The sequence below is a fragment of the Choloepus didactylus genome, chromosome 14, assembly GCF_015220235.1.
Source record: "Choloepus didactylus isolate mChoDid1 chromosome 14, mChoDid1.pri, whole genome shotgun sequence".
Lineage (NCBI taxonomy): Eukaryota > Metazoa > Chordata > Mammalia > Pilosa > Megalonychidae > Choloepus > Choloepus didactylus.
Window position 1 is genome coordinate 62,420,737 of NC_051320.1, and position 17,934 is coordinate 62,438,670.

The 17,934-nt window shown below is 35.6% G+C and overlaps 1 protein-coding gene across 2 annotated transcripts in view; it reads left to right on the forward strand.

Moving 5' to 3' along the window:
* OXR1 (oxidation resistance 1) overlaps window positions 1-17,934 on the forward strand; it is a 494,800-nt gene that overhangs the window by 89,677 nt on the left and 387,189 nt on the right. For both annotated transcript variants that reach the window (XM_037803208.1, XM_037803211.1), the window contains exon 2: window positions 2,957-3,104. In XM_037803208.1, coding sequence (XP_037659136.1) covers window positions 3,082-3,104 — 23 coding nt within the window. In that variant the 5' untranslated portion in view covers window positions 2,957-3,081. The remainder of the gene's footprint in view (window positions 1-2,956; window positions 3,105-17,934) is intronic.

Below are 17,934 nucleotides of genomic sequence, written 5' to 3' on the forward strand. Positions count from 1 at the left end.
CCTCCCCCTAGGGGGTCTGTCTTCTCTAAGAGGAAAGGCGTGGGGCCCAGCTCTACTGCCTACCTTGCATTCAGAACCAAACCCCAGAGCCTGGGGAAAAACGGCCACATCTCCTTACACCAGTCAAGAATTACAGGCTAACAGATGCCACCTGCTGGGCAGAAAAGCGCAGTGACCTGAGGCATCACAGGGTGTACCAACTTTCTAAGATACACCCTCAGGGAAACTGAATACTGAATATTTATTCCTTCTGGGACCTGAGCACGTTCTGGTCTGGGAAAACCTGATTGGGGTAGCCGAGGAAACCATGCCTAGACAACAGAAAACTACAACCTACACTAAGAAAAATGAAGTTATGGCCCAGTCAAAGGAACAAACTTACACTTCAACTGTGATACAGGAATTGAAACAACCAATAATAAGTCAATTCAAAAAGTTTAGGGAAGATATGGCGAAAGAGCACAGGACGTACATGAGGTAGAAATTGAAAATTCGAAAAACCAACTAACAGAATCTATGGAAATGAAAGGCACAACAACAAGAGATGAAAGACACAATGGAAACATACAACAGCAGATCTCAAGAGGCAGAAGAAAACACTCAGGAACTGGAGAACAGGGAACCTAAAAGGCTACACACAAAAGAACAGATAGAGAAAAGAATGGAAAAATACGAGCAACGTCTCCGGGAACTTGACAAAACGAAAAGCAAGAATTTACGTGTCATTGGTGTCCCAGAAGGAGAAAAGAAGGGAAAAGGGGTGAAGCAATAATAGAGGACATAATCAATGAAAATTTCCCATCTCTTTTGAAAGACATAAAATTACAGATCCAAGAAGCGCAGCATACCCCAAACAGAATAGATCTGAATAGTCCCACACCAAGACACTTAATAAACAGATTATCAAAGTCAAAGATAAAGAGAGAATCCTGAAAAGCAGCAAGAGAAAAGCGATCTGTCACATACAAAGAAATCTTGATAAGACTATGTGCAGATTTCTCAAGAGAAACCATTGAGGCAAGAAAGAAGTGGGGTGACATATTTAAGACACTGAAAGAGAAAAACCACCAACCAAGAATCCTATATCTGGCAAAACTATCCTTCAGATATGAGGGAGAGCTTAAAATATTCTCTGACAAACAGACAATGACTGAGTTTGTGAACAAGATACCTGCTCCACAGGAAACACTAAAGGAAGCAGAAAGGAAAAAACAGGAGTGAGAGGTTTGGAAAACATTTTTGGGAGATAGTAGCACAGCAATGTAAGTTACACTGAACAAAGATGACTGTGAATATGGTTGAAAGAGGAAGGCTGGGATCATATGGGACACCAGAACAAAAGACTAACGATAAAGACTGGGACTGTGTAACTCAGGGAAACCTAGGGTGTTTAACGATTGCAATGAAAGGTACAAATATATTTTTACATGAGGCAGAACAAATGATATCAACATTGCAAGGTGTTAAAAATAGGGTGGGATTGGGGGGAAAATAAATCAATGCAAACTAGAGGCTAAAATTAACAGAAACATTGTATTATGCTTCCTTTAATGTAACAAAAACAATATACCAAAGCTAAATGCATATGGGGGGGATGGGGAATAGGGGAAGGGTATGAGACTCTTGGCATTGGTGATGTTGTCTGACTCTTTATTCTACTTTAGGTTAATGCTATCTTTCCTTTTGTTGCTTTCTAGCTATCAAGTTTTTTTTTTTTTTTTTTTTAATTTGTTTGTTTTTCTCTGTTTCTCTGTTTCTCTTTTCTTTTTCTTTCTTTTTTTTTTTTTTTTTTGGCCTCTCTGCCTTCTTTGACTCTTCCACTGTCTTTGTGGAAGAAATGGAGATGTCTTTATATAGAGAGCGACGATGGTGTTCAATACATAAATACGTGACTATACGGGGAACCAATGATTGTTTACTTAGAACGGAATGTATAGTTTGTGAACAAAACCATCTTAAAAGAAATGGGTGATGAAGAAACCTTGAGGACACTATATTGAGTGAAATAAGACAAACACATAAAGGCAAATATTGCAGGATCTCACTGATATGAACCAATTATAGTATGTAAACTCATAGACATGAAATATAAGTTACCAGGATATAAAAATGAGGCTAAAGAATGGGGAGCAGTTGCTTATTATGAGCAGAATGTTCAACTAGGGTGAACTTAAATGTTTGGAAGTGGACAGGGGTGATGGTAGCATGTTATGAGAATAACTAACAGTGCTGAAAGGTGTGTGAAGATGGTGGAAAGGGGAAGCTCAGAGTCACGCATGTCACCAAAAGGAAAGTTGGAGGTTAAAAGATGGGTATGTATAAAACAGTGAATCTTGTGGTGGGCAATGTCCATGATTAACTATATAAATATTAGAAATCTTTCTCATAGAACAAATGTATGTCACTGTAACTAGAAGTTAATAATAAAGAGGCATATAGGGAAAAAATATATACCTTATTGCAAACTATATACTACAGTTAGTATTTTAACATTCTTTCATCAACAGTAACAAATGTACTATACCAAAACTGAATCAATAATGGAGGGGGGACGTTGTTAGGGGTATGGGAGGATCTGAGTTGCCTTTTTTTTTTTTTAGTCTTTATGTCTTTTCTGGAGTAGTGAAAATGTTCTGAAAATTGAAAAAAAAATAGTGTTGGATGCATAGCTGTATGGTGGTGCTGTGGGCAATTGATTGTACACTTTGGATCTTTGTATAGTTGTATAGTACCTGAACAATTTCAATTTAAAAAAAAAAGATAAGGTATTGAGGTCATCATATGGTTGGGTTAATTTTATCTTTGTTTTACTTGTTTTATCTTTCAAGAAAAAAAAATCATATTTTCTTTTGCATGTTTTATACTATGCCTAAACTTTTGTCCTGAATGAAATAAATCTGTGAAAAGTCATATAGATCAGGTACTATAGATACCACTATATTCATTTTCTTTATAGGTCCTCTGAAACAGTGAGTGACTATATGGTTTGTCCATCGTTCTGCTAATGAAGCTAAATTACCAGTGGTGTTGACTACTGATACCCTATTCTGAAATCAAGAGAAGACTCCACAAATTACTGCAATGTCTGTATCTCATCTATCATGGTGAGTGAATCCCTTTCTAATGTTGAATGCAAATAAATGTATATCATGAAGCAATATTTTGAGAGATAATTTGACTGTCAAGTCTGGGGCAGAGGAAGGACATAAAAAAAAAAAAAATCCAGTTCCGGAGATTGTTGACCTACATGAGGACTGAGGAATGCAACGTAGACTTAAAAGTTTGACCCTTTAAGTGCTGTGTTTCTGGGGATTCTGGAAGGGGTTTAAGCCTCACAGGGAATCCCAGTGACAGCCAATGCTTTTCTTCCCAGCACACACTAGGGGAGAGAAGAATAGGAATAAAATAGCCTTCCAATGTTCCTTGTGTGTGTTATATTCACAGTTAGAGACAGAACTAACAAGCTATAAGGGTGGCTGTAAGGGTGGAACAATTATTTGTTCATCGGTACTTCTTTTCTTCAGACTTTGCATTTCATCAACTGTATCCAAATTAAACTGATCAGAGCTCATATATGGAAGAGAAAATTCATTTAGAAATTTATACCTCAAAATAACTGGCATTCTAAATTATCTTTGACTTCTAGTTCATGTTTAGAAGCTAATTGTGCTTCTGAAAATACATACATCTAAAGATATTTTTCTGGCAAATAGTCAACTTTTTTATGCAATGGAGGTCAGTACTAGCAGGGAATAATTTGAAACCATTTTATTGAACTTTGATTTTTTTATCCAAAGAACTGAATAAGTAGTATCATACAAATTTGCTGTGTTCAATATGTGAAAGTAAAAAAGAACAAGAACAAAACCTGCTAATGTTCTCCACTTCCTTAACCCTTGCCTACCTCATCCTTACTCTTCAATTTGTGCTGGAAATATATATAGCACCAGATTAAATACTTTCCTGCAGCAGTGTGGCTCCATAAATTTGCTTTTAGTTAAGTAAGTAATTTCTTGAGGGCAAGGGGTATGATGATTTGTTTAGATTTAGAGCAGTGTTTCTGAAAGACCTAATTTTTATGAATTCTCTTGAATTTATTATTGGATCTCTACGCCTGGGTTCTGAGGATTTCAATGTTTTTAAAAATGATTTGGAGAAGCTAAAATATATCCTGTAAAAGAAGTAGATTGTGAATTATTACTGCAAAATGTTGAATTTTTCTGTTGTTATAAATTATCATTAAAAGAAAAAGAAAAAGAAAAACGCAAACAATTTCTGTAGAACATGTGAGCCCCTTCAGTTACATCTAAGAATCCCTAAGGATCCATCTGACCCTGGGAAACATTTAGGACACATTTATTTAAAGGAATTATGCCCTTGGAAAATGTATGTGGGGAAGAATCTGCGAAAATTCTTTTTTCCTGGGCCTCAGTTCAATGGTAGGCATGAAGGATGCCAAAAAAGAAAAAAGGTTTAAAACATAGATATGACTGTCATATCTCAATATCTCAGTATGGTGTAGTCTGGTTTACCAAGTCAGGGCATAGCTGAGACCTGGGTCTGTCCTGATTGCAGTCCTCTTCCTCTATTAGCAGCTGCCTTGATGTGATGTAATGGTTAAGTTAAGACTGTGCAATACACAGTGAACTCGGTGAAGACAGAGATTATGTTGTGTTTATCTTTCCAGCACAACTGTCTAGCACAGGACTCAGAATTTAGTGAGGTGTTCTTTAACTGTTTGCTATGTAAATGAGTGAAAAAATGCAAAGCCTGTAATTCCCTACTAAATAAATGTTTTCATTTAAAATGGAATGCTTGATTTGATCTGACTAGAGTGTTTTCTAACTGTTGTGGAAACTACATGTTGATGATCATATGTTCAAAAAGGAGAGTTTATATGTTTCCAGTTGTTCAAAGAATCAAGACGGAGAATACTTGGCAGTATATGTCAGTAAGGAATGTATCTGTCAGATACCCATAGCTGCTTCTCAGGGCAACTTATTCTGGCCAGTAGTTACAGTAATACTGCTAATGTTCTTCTCTCTGATTTTTCTAAGTTCCACTTCTGCCAGACTCCCCTTTGCTTGGCGTTCTTCTTAATGTTAGGAGAGCTTATAATCAAAGCTTACTTCAATCTGTAAATGATTTAGTCTGCTACCGTGACTTTGTATATATCTGACCATAGCCATATGTTGATTTTATAATTTGACTCTAAAGCAAAATGGGGGAGATAGGTGCCTAATTAAGATCTTCGTGTGCCACCTACAAATTTAGAAAATAAAGGCTAAGATCCTTATATTCATATTTATAGCTATTCAAGCAAATACCCCTAGCTCTTAAATACCCAGTATAAGAAAAAAAATTTGTTCTAGTAGTTATATGTATAACTGGAAAAATATAAAATAATTTGGGCCTTTAGTGCAGAATCTCAAAAAGGAATGCAGTCCAGGAAACTTCCAAGAGTTTCAAGACTAACTCTACCGTATCATTCAAGAAAGGGGGCTGGAGGTGGTGGTGAGAATTGTCTGTTTAAAATTCGCATGGAGATGCACTACAGATGTTTAATTAATCTTCCTGTTTAGTAAATAATTACAGAGGGAGACAATGATTGAATTGGTGCTGGTTGAGGTAAAAACAAAGGGATGTGCAGAATCAATTACAGACATCCATGAACAGGTGACGGGCTTCAGGCTATGATCTGAGGGACAGAATTGTTGCTGGTAGGAGAGACAATTAATAGGAAAAATCAGGAGGCTGAAATAGTTGAAAAGAGTCCCATTTCTATAACTATGGCACAAAAAGGGAAATTACATGATGCCAAGGGGTGCTTGATAGGACTTTCAGTGTTTTCCTCACCAATACTCATCATCTATCCCCATAAAAAAATAGAAGCTAAGTTAATATTATCTATAGTGAATATTCGTGTGGCATTTACCCTGTTCTAGGTTCTTTTCTAGGCACTTAGCAAATATTAGTCCACACAACCCTCACAAACACCGTATTAGGAATGTAGTATTGATATCTACCTTTTTACAAATGGGAAAAGTGAGGCCCAGAAAGGTTAGGTAATTTATCCAAAATGATAACAGCCACTGAGTAGAGGAGTTAGGGAATAAATGCATCAGCTGGACTCTGGCTAGTGCTTCTAACCATTAAACTATGTGTGTTTAAACCAGTAACTCTGCTGTAAGCATGTAGCTTCAAGACACAGGCCCTGGTTCCCATTTCCAATTGGACTGTCTCCCTTAAACTTCTCCAGTTTAGATATTCTGGAGCCTCTGTTGGACAGAAGTGAGTATTTGGATCTGGGATCACTATCAGGCATTAGAATAGTATTGGGGATAGGGCACAGGATCCCCTAATATCTCAGAGGGGTGGTAAGGGGGGTGTTACTGTCAGAAACTGAGTTGAACTTGCAGAAATATATGTAGTGAGCTACCTAAACTATGAAATATGTGCCCTGTTTGTTATGTACAGTCGAGAAACTGTCAGGTTTTCATCATTCTACAAAAGAAGCAGAGCAGAAAGATATGAGCACTTAGATATAATGCAACTGAAAGGGTTCTTCAATTGCCCATCTCGCAGAAATCCTTCACCATCAAATCAAGTACTCTCTGCTCCCCCCAGGCTCCATTGCACCCTTCAGTGTCTGAATGGAAAGATTTTAGATCATTTTTTTGTTTCTATTTTATAATTTCTGTAGAAGTTGACTTTTTGTAATTGCTAGTGTTACTGTACATATATTGGCCAGAGATTTTAGTGAGGGCTCAACTGATTTTGCCAAATGACAGCTTTTTGACACATAATTGTTTTTCATTGTTATGCCTATCCACATTTCAACTCTTGTCTCACAGGGTCTTAAAGACTGTATAGTATCTGAGAGAGGTGAAGGTAATCCAACTAGAGCAAGATGAGAGAGAGAAGACACTAGATGAAAGTAAGATGCCAAGTGACCGGTCAAAGATATTGAGTTTCTACAATGTACCATGCTCTGTGCTACAAACAGGGATTCAGTGTTGATTCAATATAAATACCTAGGGCTCTTATTGAAGCTCATATTTTAGCTGGAAAGACTGATAAGTAATCAAATAGTCGTGATTCATTGTGATCGGTGCCCTGAAGGTATGTCCAGAATGTTTTGGCAACAAAATATGTATTTGTTTTTCCTGCTTCGGAAGAAATAACCTTTTTTGAAATGCAAATTTATCCCTTACATTTATTCCTAAGTATAAAGAAATATGCTAATTGCAAAAAGCCGAATGCGTCAGAAAATTATAAAACAGAAACAGAAAATGATCTAAAATTCTCCCATTCAGAAAAACCACCATTTAAATGCTGAGGTAAATTCTTTTCTGCATGTGTTCACATACTCCTGCAAAAGTGGACTATAACTGTGCACATTTTGCCATCTTCTGTTTTCACTGAGACATTTCTGTGGACATGTACCCCTTTGATGACTGTAGAGGGACATGAGCATGTATAAAGGCTGGGGAGCCATTGTACGGTAGTAGTGCCATTTATTCCATCTAGGTTGGACCTTGAGGTGTTTTCTGATTTCTTTTTTACTATTGTTAAGTACTTCTGCTGTGAGGAACCTTACTTAAATATTGCTAGGTCACAGGATACTGTGCTTTCAAGTGTATCTGGTGGGGTCCTGTCTTGTTGCAGCAACCTGGAATGCAGGCTTCAAGGAAATAATGTATTTCCGAGATGATGTCCTGCCAACTCATCTCCTTTTTTATTTTAGAGAAGGATCGTATCCATCATATATGCTAACCCTTTTACCAGATTTATTCTTTCATAAACATTGAAAAATGTGCTGATCATTCTCTAAAAGATATTTACTTGTGGTTTGGCTAATAGAATTTTATCAAAGTCAACAAAGTATTCTGTTGTAATCCATAGATTGGATACATAACCAAGTCTAAATTGTGTATGTTATTAATGTAACGACTCAATTTACAAGTGATAAATATTTCTTTACTGAATATCATTGTAAGATAAAGTGCTCTTATGAATGTTGGCAAGTTCAAAAACATTCTAATAGGTGATAAAAACTGATTTGAATTATCTTCTTTATCCAATAATGAAGTGTTGAGAACTCTAGAATTAAGAAATATGCAAAATTAGGAGTGTTGAAACCTTGCTTTTTCAGATTATTCGCATTACATTTGATATTTATATCTAAGTTCTTCTTTACTGAATAAATGAAGAAGTGAATCATTCCATATCATTCTTGGGCACCTGCGTTTAGGAGAAGAAAATTCTGAAGAGATAGAAGCAGCCTGTTCTAAGGAGTGAGAAAGGGCAAGTCAGGACCATTCTGCAAAATTTTCCCTAGCCACTACTTTATAAACTACTTGTCTTATTTGCAAGATTAAATTGTAGGTCCCCAGAGACAGTACTCATGTTTGCAGTGGCAGAGGAAGTAAAAACTTGAATTGGCTCTATTTTTGGAGTGATAAGAATCCATAGGAGAAAAAACAAACAAACAAACAAACAAACAAACAAAAACTTGGATAGCATGAGGTTGAAAGAGAAGTTCTTAGGCCCAGTTTCGTAGTAAAGGAAAAAAAGTCAGAACTGTTAACAGTCTATTATTGGAGACAAATAAAAAAGGTTAGATATAGATATAAAGTGATGTTTCTTGTTGAAAAGAAAAGAAAGTTTCTGAGTATTAGGCAAAGCTTTTTTGGGGAGAGAACATGAGTGCTTTTCAGTAAGTACATGTTGAATGAATGGCTATTTTATTGAGGTATGGTAAGAGTGTTTTTCAATGTGCAAGCTAAAACTTAAGAATCCTCACATAAGTGGGAAGGTCAGCTTGCAAAGGAGTGGAGATAGAGCAGAAAAGAAGAGTGAGTGGAGCTTAGGGGAGAATAAATAAGGAGAAAATAACCTAGGAGAGAAAATGAGGAGAGAGCAACTAAAATAGCCAAAATGAAAGTTCAAGAAGAATGAGGATGTATCCCCAAAATTATATAAAACGTTAAGGTAACATGCAATTATTTGGATGAAAGTTAACTTACTGAATTATACAAAATTTCAGTATGCCTTTCTGTGCAGAATATGCCTTTTCAAATAGAAATCCTTTCATTCTTAAAATGACTAATGCTATTTTGATTTTGGCTTGACATCTTATGTAAATACTCCATTTTAAAAGTCCCAGACCATTTTTGACACTGAGCTATGAGCCTTTAGAAATAGTTTGTTTTTAAATTAAAAACTTTATAGGAAACCCTTTGGATATTTTTCTCCTTACATATTTACCTAAGATTCTTTCTTCTTGAATATGCAAATAATTTGTAAAACAAATATTTTGTTTTATTTCTTAAACACCAATGCTAGCTAGGCATAAATCACACTTTCGGAGAGAATTGTTTGGTAAGTTTTGTTCTGCTTAGAGGAGTTTGCTTTGTTCTAGAGTTAATGAGTCTGAGGTTGTAGATTCAGTTTTCACTGGAATTAATTAATTCCACTCTCTTTCATGGCCAAAGCCCACACCTGTAACCTTGACCAGCCCTCCTTCATATATTCCTCATTGGTTGTAAATAATTAGAAACAGCAATTGGTCATCACTGATTCACCACCAGTATTGGAGAAAAAATATATACTAAAATTAAGTGTTGCAACCTTCAGAGTTAGGTAATGAGTGACATATGTCACATTCCTTTTGAAATATGTCTTATGATTTTCAGAGGAATCATAATTTACTTTCTTGTGAAATAATTATAGCAAATAATCACACCAAATATTTCCTTAAAGTAGAAGCTTTATGATAGAATTGGGCAGTCTGTTCCAATTAAGGCTAGAGTTACTAAACACCAACTCTCGGACTTGAAAATTAAGATAAAGACCACTGAAAGGTCTATGATATAGTTTTAGTTATTAAAATAGTTATGTAGGCTAATATTTTCAGTATGATCGTGATATAGTTTTAGTTATTAAAATAGTTATGTAGGCTAATATTTTCAGTATGATCGAAATTAAATTGACTGAAATCTTAAACATCATTTGGCATTAGTGTATAAAATTATCAACTATTGTGTTATCCTGGTATATGTTCTCCATCTTCTTTTTGTTTGCTTGTTTATTGGATTTTATTCATTTATTTTTTGTTTATTTGATTTTAACATTGTGAAGCGGTTTCAGCTTGATTTTAATACTATTCCATTTTAACTGAAAAAAACTAACACTTTTCAATTCAGTTGGATGGTCACTAAAGAAATTAGATCCATTCATTTATACCTGGTTTTATGTTCTAATTTTAAGAACAGTTTTATTGTTATGAATTTTAACAATAATTTGAAGTAAGTCTAAAATGAATAGGGATTTTAAAATAATTCTTGCCTAATTAGAGATGAATTAGAATAGTTTAATTGTATTTAGACAGGGACTGCATTTTTTTGTGTGTAAATTAGAAGTTATTTTCTTACATTTATATTCATCTGTCTCTTCATTCAACAAGTATTTTTGCTTATGTACAATGTGCCAGACACCATTCTCATTTCTGTGGGTAAAGTGATAAATGAGACAGAGGTTCCTCTTCTCATGAAGCTTACATTCTAGTGCTCAAGGCAGATAAGCAAATATATATTGCAATGTCAGATAATAAGTATTTTGAAGAGTAATCAAGCAAAGTGAAAGAGCATGATAGGGAGGGGTATAGATTGGTCAGGAAAGGCCTCTTGGAGGTGGTATTTATGCAGAAAGGGAATGAGCTATGCAGCTCTTTGAGGAAAACCATTTCAGATAGAGAAATGGGAAGGGTCAAGTCTCAGAGCCTGAAATGTACTTGGTGTGTCTGAGGCACCATCAAGAAAACTAGTGTGGCAGAAACAGCATGCAAGGGGGAAAATCACAGAACTGAATTTGGAGACATAGCATAAGAAAGACTGGATTGTATTCTAAATGTAATGGGAAGCTTTGACTTCACCTGTGAAGTTACAAGTAAAGTTTCATATAAAATATAAATTTAGCGAAATGCAGTAATGAGAAGAATTGAGTGTTGAGAGCAGAATCTTTACATGTTCTGAGTTTCTATTTCAGAAGGACCTCTCTGACAATGGGGATCTTCAAATTTTAAGAAAATGATTCATAGTATACTCTAATATAAACTCTTGGCAATTATGATTAAAAATATGTACTAATGAAAGAGGAAAATAGTAGGGTAATGAAAAACCTTTTTCACAAATATAGCCTATGTCCTGGTATCTTCCTTTTAAAAAGATTCAACAAATCTGATACATTTGAAAAAAGTTAGGAACATAGTATCAGAGATTTCACCTATGAAAACATTCTAGGTTGCATTATGGATTTTTACAATAGATGAATGAATGTTTTTGTAAATTATGGAAATTGGGAATATAGTATCAGTTTTTCGAGGTGCATTTTATATTTATAGTTAAATATCCCCCCATAAACTTTAAGGATGATATACATGCCAGTTCATTAAGCAAATGAATTGCCTACTGTATATTCCTTGTTTATTGTATGTGTGGTTTAATGAGGAAACAATTATAAAACAATATCCATCAAAGTGCTAACGTGTATAATGGAGAGCAGATTGGCATAAAATTACTAGGAGTCTGTTATGGTTAAGTTCACGTGTCAAATTGGCTAGGTTGTGGTGTCCAGTTTTCTGGTCAAGCAAGTACTGGCCCGATTGGTACTGTGAGGATATTCTGTGATATAAATCATAAGGAAGTTGATTACATCTATGGATGATTATATCTACAACTGAGGAGATTGCATTCAACATGAGAGAAGTCTCATCCAATGAATTGAAGGCCTTAAAAAGAGAAGTGATGATTTCAGCAGTTAGAAGGGAGAATTTCTATCTCTAATTTAGCTAGCCAGTTTCTCCTGGGGAATTCATCAAAAACCTTCATCACAGTTCCTAGTTTATGACCTGCCCTACAGAATTTGGATTTGCCCATCCCCACAGTTGCATGGGATAATTCTTACAAAAATCTCATAATATCTACTATATCTATCTGTATCTATATCTATCTGTCTATCTATCTATCTATCTATCTATCTATCTATCTATCTATCTATCGATCTATCCTTTCGGTTCTGTTTCCTGAAAAATTTTGGTTTCTTTTATAATACTAGTTATGGATGACAGTTTTGGAATTTTTCATGTCTTTACTTGGCAAAATAAAAGTTGGTAATCCAATGTTGACCCCCAAACTTGGTTTTTTTAATTGTTTAGACCATGAAATCAAAAGTCTAGAATCTGTGGTGTACTAGAAATTATTTAAAACTGGCTCCAATTCAAAGTATTAATTGACAGTGGTACATGATTCAGATCACAGAAGAAGTAATTCATGGATATCTGTCACCTTTATTTGTCACTGTGATTTTGTAGATTCATTGTATTTATAGTATTTAAAAATGGCGTAATTACCTAGAGTGGGAAAAATGGTCTTACAAACTAATAATATCCAATCTACTGGATTCTTCTTTTATTAGACATATGCAAATCACTGCTTATATAAGGAGGCATGGTTAATTCATCCTTCTTCCCAAATGTGCTTTTCCCATTTGATAGCTAGGAAGTATCCTCACATGGTTACAATGACTTCTTTCCAGCTGTTGCTTTTCAGTTGTATTTAACAATTATGCATTCTCCTTCTCTTTTTAATAATTACAGTTTCTTCATCAGATAGAGTTAAAGCTTTTCTACTGGTGGTTCAAGCAAGCACAGTTTTTATTGTGGTGAACATAAATTCATTCCTCAATGTTGCTTATCTTGTTAATACTACTTCCAAGTAAAAACCTAAAAATAGATTGTTTTTCATGATAACTGGGATGGAGCCTTTGAATGTGTTTTGAGTCTTCCAAATGTGGCAAGTTAATGCTCTCACATTCACACAAATCATATTTACTGAGTTGAAGCTATTAAATATAAATACTGAATTAAACCGAAGCGAAAATTTTATTTTGATGTAGGTCTGCTTAGATAATTTGGTGCATGATTTTAGCAATTCCATTGCTAGTTAGTTAGAACAGCCCAGCAGCAGCAACAGGGGTAGGCACACTAACTTCCTGTTCTGGTTTGCTAAAACTGCTGTTATGCAAAATACCAGAAATGGGTTGGCTTTTATAAAGGGGATTTATTAGGTTACAAATTTACAGTCCTAAGGCCATAAAAATGTCCAAACTAAGGCATCAACAAGAGGATACCTTCACTGAAGAAAGGCCGAACGATGTCTGGAACACTTCTGTCAGCTGGGAAGGCATGTGGCTTGTGTCTGCTGGTCCTTTGCTCCTGGGTTGCATTTCAACTTTCTCCAGCATGTCTCTGGGCTTCTGTCTTTCTTGACTTCTCTCAGCTCTCTGCCTGGTTTCTCTCTAAGCATCTGGAAACTCTCTCTTAGCTTCTCGGGGACAAACTCTGGGCTTCATCTCTTAGCTTAGCATCTCCAAACATCCTTCTGTCTGTATCTCCCAGCATCTTCAAGCATTTGGGTCTGTGTCAGCTCTTAGCTTCTCCCGGAGGCAAACTCTGGATTACATATCTTAGCTTCTCTCTAAAATGTCTCAGCTTCTCTGAGCTCCTTCTCTCTGTGAGCTCTCCTAAAGGACCCCAGTGATCTAATTAAGACCAACCCAGAGTGGGCAGGGTCACACCTCTGTGGAAATGATCTAGTCAAAAGGTCTCACTTACAGTTGGTTGGGTCACATTTCCATGGAAACATTCAATCAAAAGGTTCCAGCCAACAAGATTGGATTAAAACATCATGGCTCCTCTGGGGTCCATAGCAGTTTCAAACCAGCACACTCTCATTGACACATCATTCTCTAAAGAAGCAGGTGCACCCATCCTCCCTATTTCAGTAAAGAACTCATGGTGGAAAGCTGAGGTTCTGAGACATCTGCCATCTTTTCTGACATATGAATATTTTTGTGGGAGGGACATTATTGTCCCAGATGGCTTTTCAGCCTTATGCACACTAGCTTCATTGACTCCTGCTGGAATTAAAAATTGGTTTTATTCAAATGTTTGACAAACTATTAGATTAGCTTAACTATTCTTTGGTTATAGATTATTGATATGAAGTGGTTCCATGAGTATGATAGAAGATACTAAAATTCAAACTAAGTGATGTCCCTGAGTGCATTTTCATTTAGACATTTTCCCTAAGGTTTTTATAGTAGCATAAAATTATCTGCAGATGCAGAATTTGCATAGAATTAGGCTCATTGAAATTTTGATGATCTTTTTCAATCCATAATATTCCTTTAAATGTCTTTTTGGAAAACTAGTTAGATATTTTAAAGTGGCTGTAAAGATGATGATATGAAAAGATTTAAAAAGCATCTATTAATTTGCTTGCATAGTGAAAGCATTCTTTATGTTTATTACTTCTGGGTGCTCATGAACTGAGTAGGAGAGAGTAATTTTCTTGAAGTGAGGATTTGCTTGATATCCCTCCATAATTTTCCAAATTCATGCTTTAAGAATTTGGAAAATAAAACAGTTATATAAAATGTGTATTGTTCTTTGGCAAGTTATAAATGTGATGGATTGAAAAGTCAAGCATTGAGCTATGGCTCTTAACAGAACAAATCTAGTGAGATGCATGAAATTTCAGCTTCCCAGTTAGACCGTCCAATAGACAGCAGATTACCTGAGAACTGAGATGACATCATCCTAACACATTGCTGGCACCAGGAACACAACAGATGCTCTGCACTGTGAATGTCTGGATGTTCACCTGCATACTCTGATTCCTCAGCCAGGCATTGGAACAAAGAATGTGTGTATACTGTGAGTGGGAAGATTTTGATTTTTTTAAAAAGCCCAACATTGGTAGGGGAAGTGAAGTGATTTGACTGCTATGAGGTTCTATGTCTGTCATAGGCAGTCATTTGTTACTGAGCACTGAAGAGTTTTGTGGATGTATTCTCAGCTGTGAATTAAAACTCTGCCTCATTTGAGCCAAGGGGAAAACTTTCAAGAAAAGTAAACAGCCCTGTTCCCATTCTGTCCTCTTGATTTTTAACCTCTGTGCTTTGGAAAAATTTCCTCAGATCCATGTTTTGTCATCTTCTGCCCTTTCTGTCACTTAGCTGTTTCTCATCATTATTAATTACTGGCTGACATTGACAGGGCATTTGCCTAAAATCATAGCTATTTTCTAGAAAGAAAGTGTGATGTCATATAGGCTATTGGTTACAAAGCCCTGGTTCATAGACCAGGGCCAGTTGGTGACGAAACATTTTGTTACCAAACGAGAAAAATAAAGATACTATTTTACCAAGATTGCTTATTTTTTTCTTTATGAAAAAAAAAATATCCTTCCTGATATTTTGATATTAAAATAGTCTTCCTTTTATGAAATGGAGATAATAAATTATAATTTTTGTCTTTAATTGATAAAAGCAAAAGTGGGTAGTTCAAAACTGGGTGTCCCATTCTAATTTTCAAATTTATGTGTCTAAAATCCGGGAGTCTGGAACCCCAGTGATCTAGTTCAGTTGTTACCAAAACCATGAATCCCATCTATGGAAACCCTAACAAATGGTCTCCCAGCCTTTCCTTAAAACCCTTCCTGTAATTTGTCAACCTCATAGGCTGCCCATTGTGCTTTTGGAATTTTCTAATTATAAATTCTCTACATTGGATCTCAATCTACTACTCTAATTACTACTTTTTAATTTTATCCAGAGCAACATATGCAATGTCTAATTTAACTTTTCCAAAATATCTTCCACACAGAACACTAATTCCATGGTACATTTTAAGAGTGGAAAAAGTCCACTGTTAAATTATTTGGCGAAACATGAATTCAAACAATAGGTTACTTAATTTCAACTCTACACATTTTTTATTGCGCTATTTAATTTAAAATATTTATTGAGCACCTACTACATGCCAGGCAGTGTTCTGTATGCTCATCTATACTGCAGGCATTCAAGTGGAAGAAATAATATTCTATGTTTCCCAAAGTCTAACTGTGGAATATTTTTTCCTTCTTTCTTGGATTTGATGTTATTAAGGACAGCACTAATATCATTAGATGAAAGCTGTCTTCTTCCCCCTCCTCTCCCTTTCTTTAAGGTTTTGCCAACTAAACATGACAATTCCTTTAACCCTTGTTTATGATAATTTCCAGAGCTTTCCACTGTACCCTGGGCATACCTTAGCACACTACTGAGTCTGACTTATAATAGCTTTCTCTCAGTTAAGAAATCCTTCTACAATAGCAGTTCCAGTCTATCACCTGGCTCATGTAACAGGTTTTTTTTTTTCCAGTTAGAGTAAGTAGCCATTAGTAGGTCCATAAGAAAGCAAAATAGGCTAGTATAGGACAATGGCTCTTAAAGTATGGTCCCTGGGCTAGCATCTTGTCAGAGGCTTCACCCAAACACTACCCAGTCAGTAATTCTGGGGGTGGAGCCCAGCAATCTGTAGTTTATCAGAACCTCCAAGTGATTCTGATGCATGCTGGAGTTTGAGAAGAACTAGTATAAAATTAGCTCTCTTGAGTCTAGTGTAGTTGCCAAAAATAATGGCTTGGGTATAATTGATATGTAGAACATGTTTCTGATCATTTTAACTAACTGGTTCCATTGTTTTTTAAAGCTGTGTTTGGAAGGGAGGAGAATGTCATCAGCATATAAGATCTTTGTTATCCTGCTAACATCCAACTGATACAATAGTTGGACCATTTTGTTTGTCTGCAAGTTATAAACAATAAACCCAGTTTTTTGTTGTTGTTGTTTAAAACACTCAAAGAGCATTCAAAATGCACTGTTGTAGGCCATGCCTGCCATTCCTGTCCATTCTGGTTCTCAGAGTAGTGTTTTCTTTGTTGTTGTTTTTGTTTGTTTGTTTGTTTGTTTTTAATATAATAGCTTTCTTTGGATAAAATTTCACTTATCTTACAATTCGCCATTTAAAGTGTACAACTCCATAGCTTTTAGTATATTCACAGAGTTTTGCAACCATCACCACAGTCAATTTTAGGACATTTTCATTACCCCCAAAAGAAATCCTGTACTCATTAGCAGCCACTCCCCATTTCCTTCCAATCCCCCTTGCAGAGCCCTAGGCAATCACTAAACTATTTTCCGTCTCTATAGATTTGACAGTTCTGTATATTTTTTATAAATAGCACCATACAATGTGTTGTCATCAGTGACTGGCTTCTTCTAGTTAGCATAATGTTTCTAAGGTTCGACCATGTTGTAGCATGTATCAGTATTTCATTCCTTTTTCGTTTGGTTGTTTTTGCCAAACAATACTTTATTGAATGAATATACCACATTTCAGTTTTTCATTCATCAGTTGGTGGACATTTGGGTTGTTCCCACTTTTAGGCTAGGATGATAATGCTGCTGGGAATACTCATGTACAAGTTTTTGTGTGGACATTGCCTTCCTTTCTCTTGGTGTATCCCCAAGAGTGGAGTTGCTTGGTCAAGTAGTAACTCTGTATTTAACTTTTTGAGGAGCTGCCATATTGTTTTCCAAAATGGCTATACCATTTTACATTCCCACCAGCGGTCTATGAGGGTTCCACCTTCTCCACATCCTTGTCAACACTTGTTATAATCTATCTTTTTTATTCCACCTATCCCAGTGGGTTTGATTAGTACTTTATTGTGGTTATTATTTGTATTTCTTTGATGGCTAATGAGCTTAAGCAGCTTTTAATGTGCTGTTGGCCTTTCTTTGGAGACAAGTCTTTTCAGAACATTTACCCATTTTTTAATTGGGCTATTTGTCTTTTTATTATTGAATCATAAAGTTCTTTACATATTCTAGATACAGGTCTCTGAACAGATACATGTTTTCACAGTAAGTTTTTTGATAAAGGGGTTAAGGACCCAAAATGATCTTTATGTATGGGGAAAGAGAATAATGAGGTATAAATAAAATGTGAATTTTCTTTTCAATGAAATGTGAGGTAGCAATGGC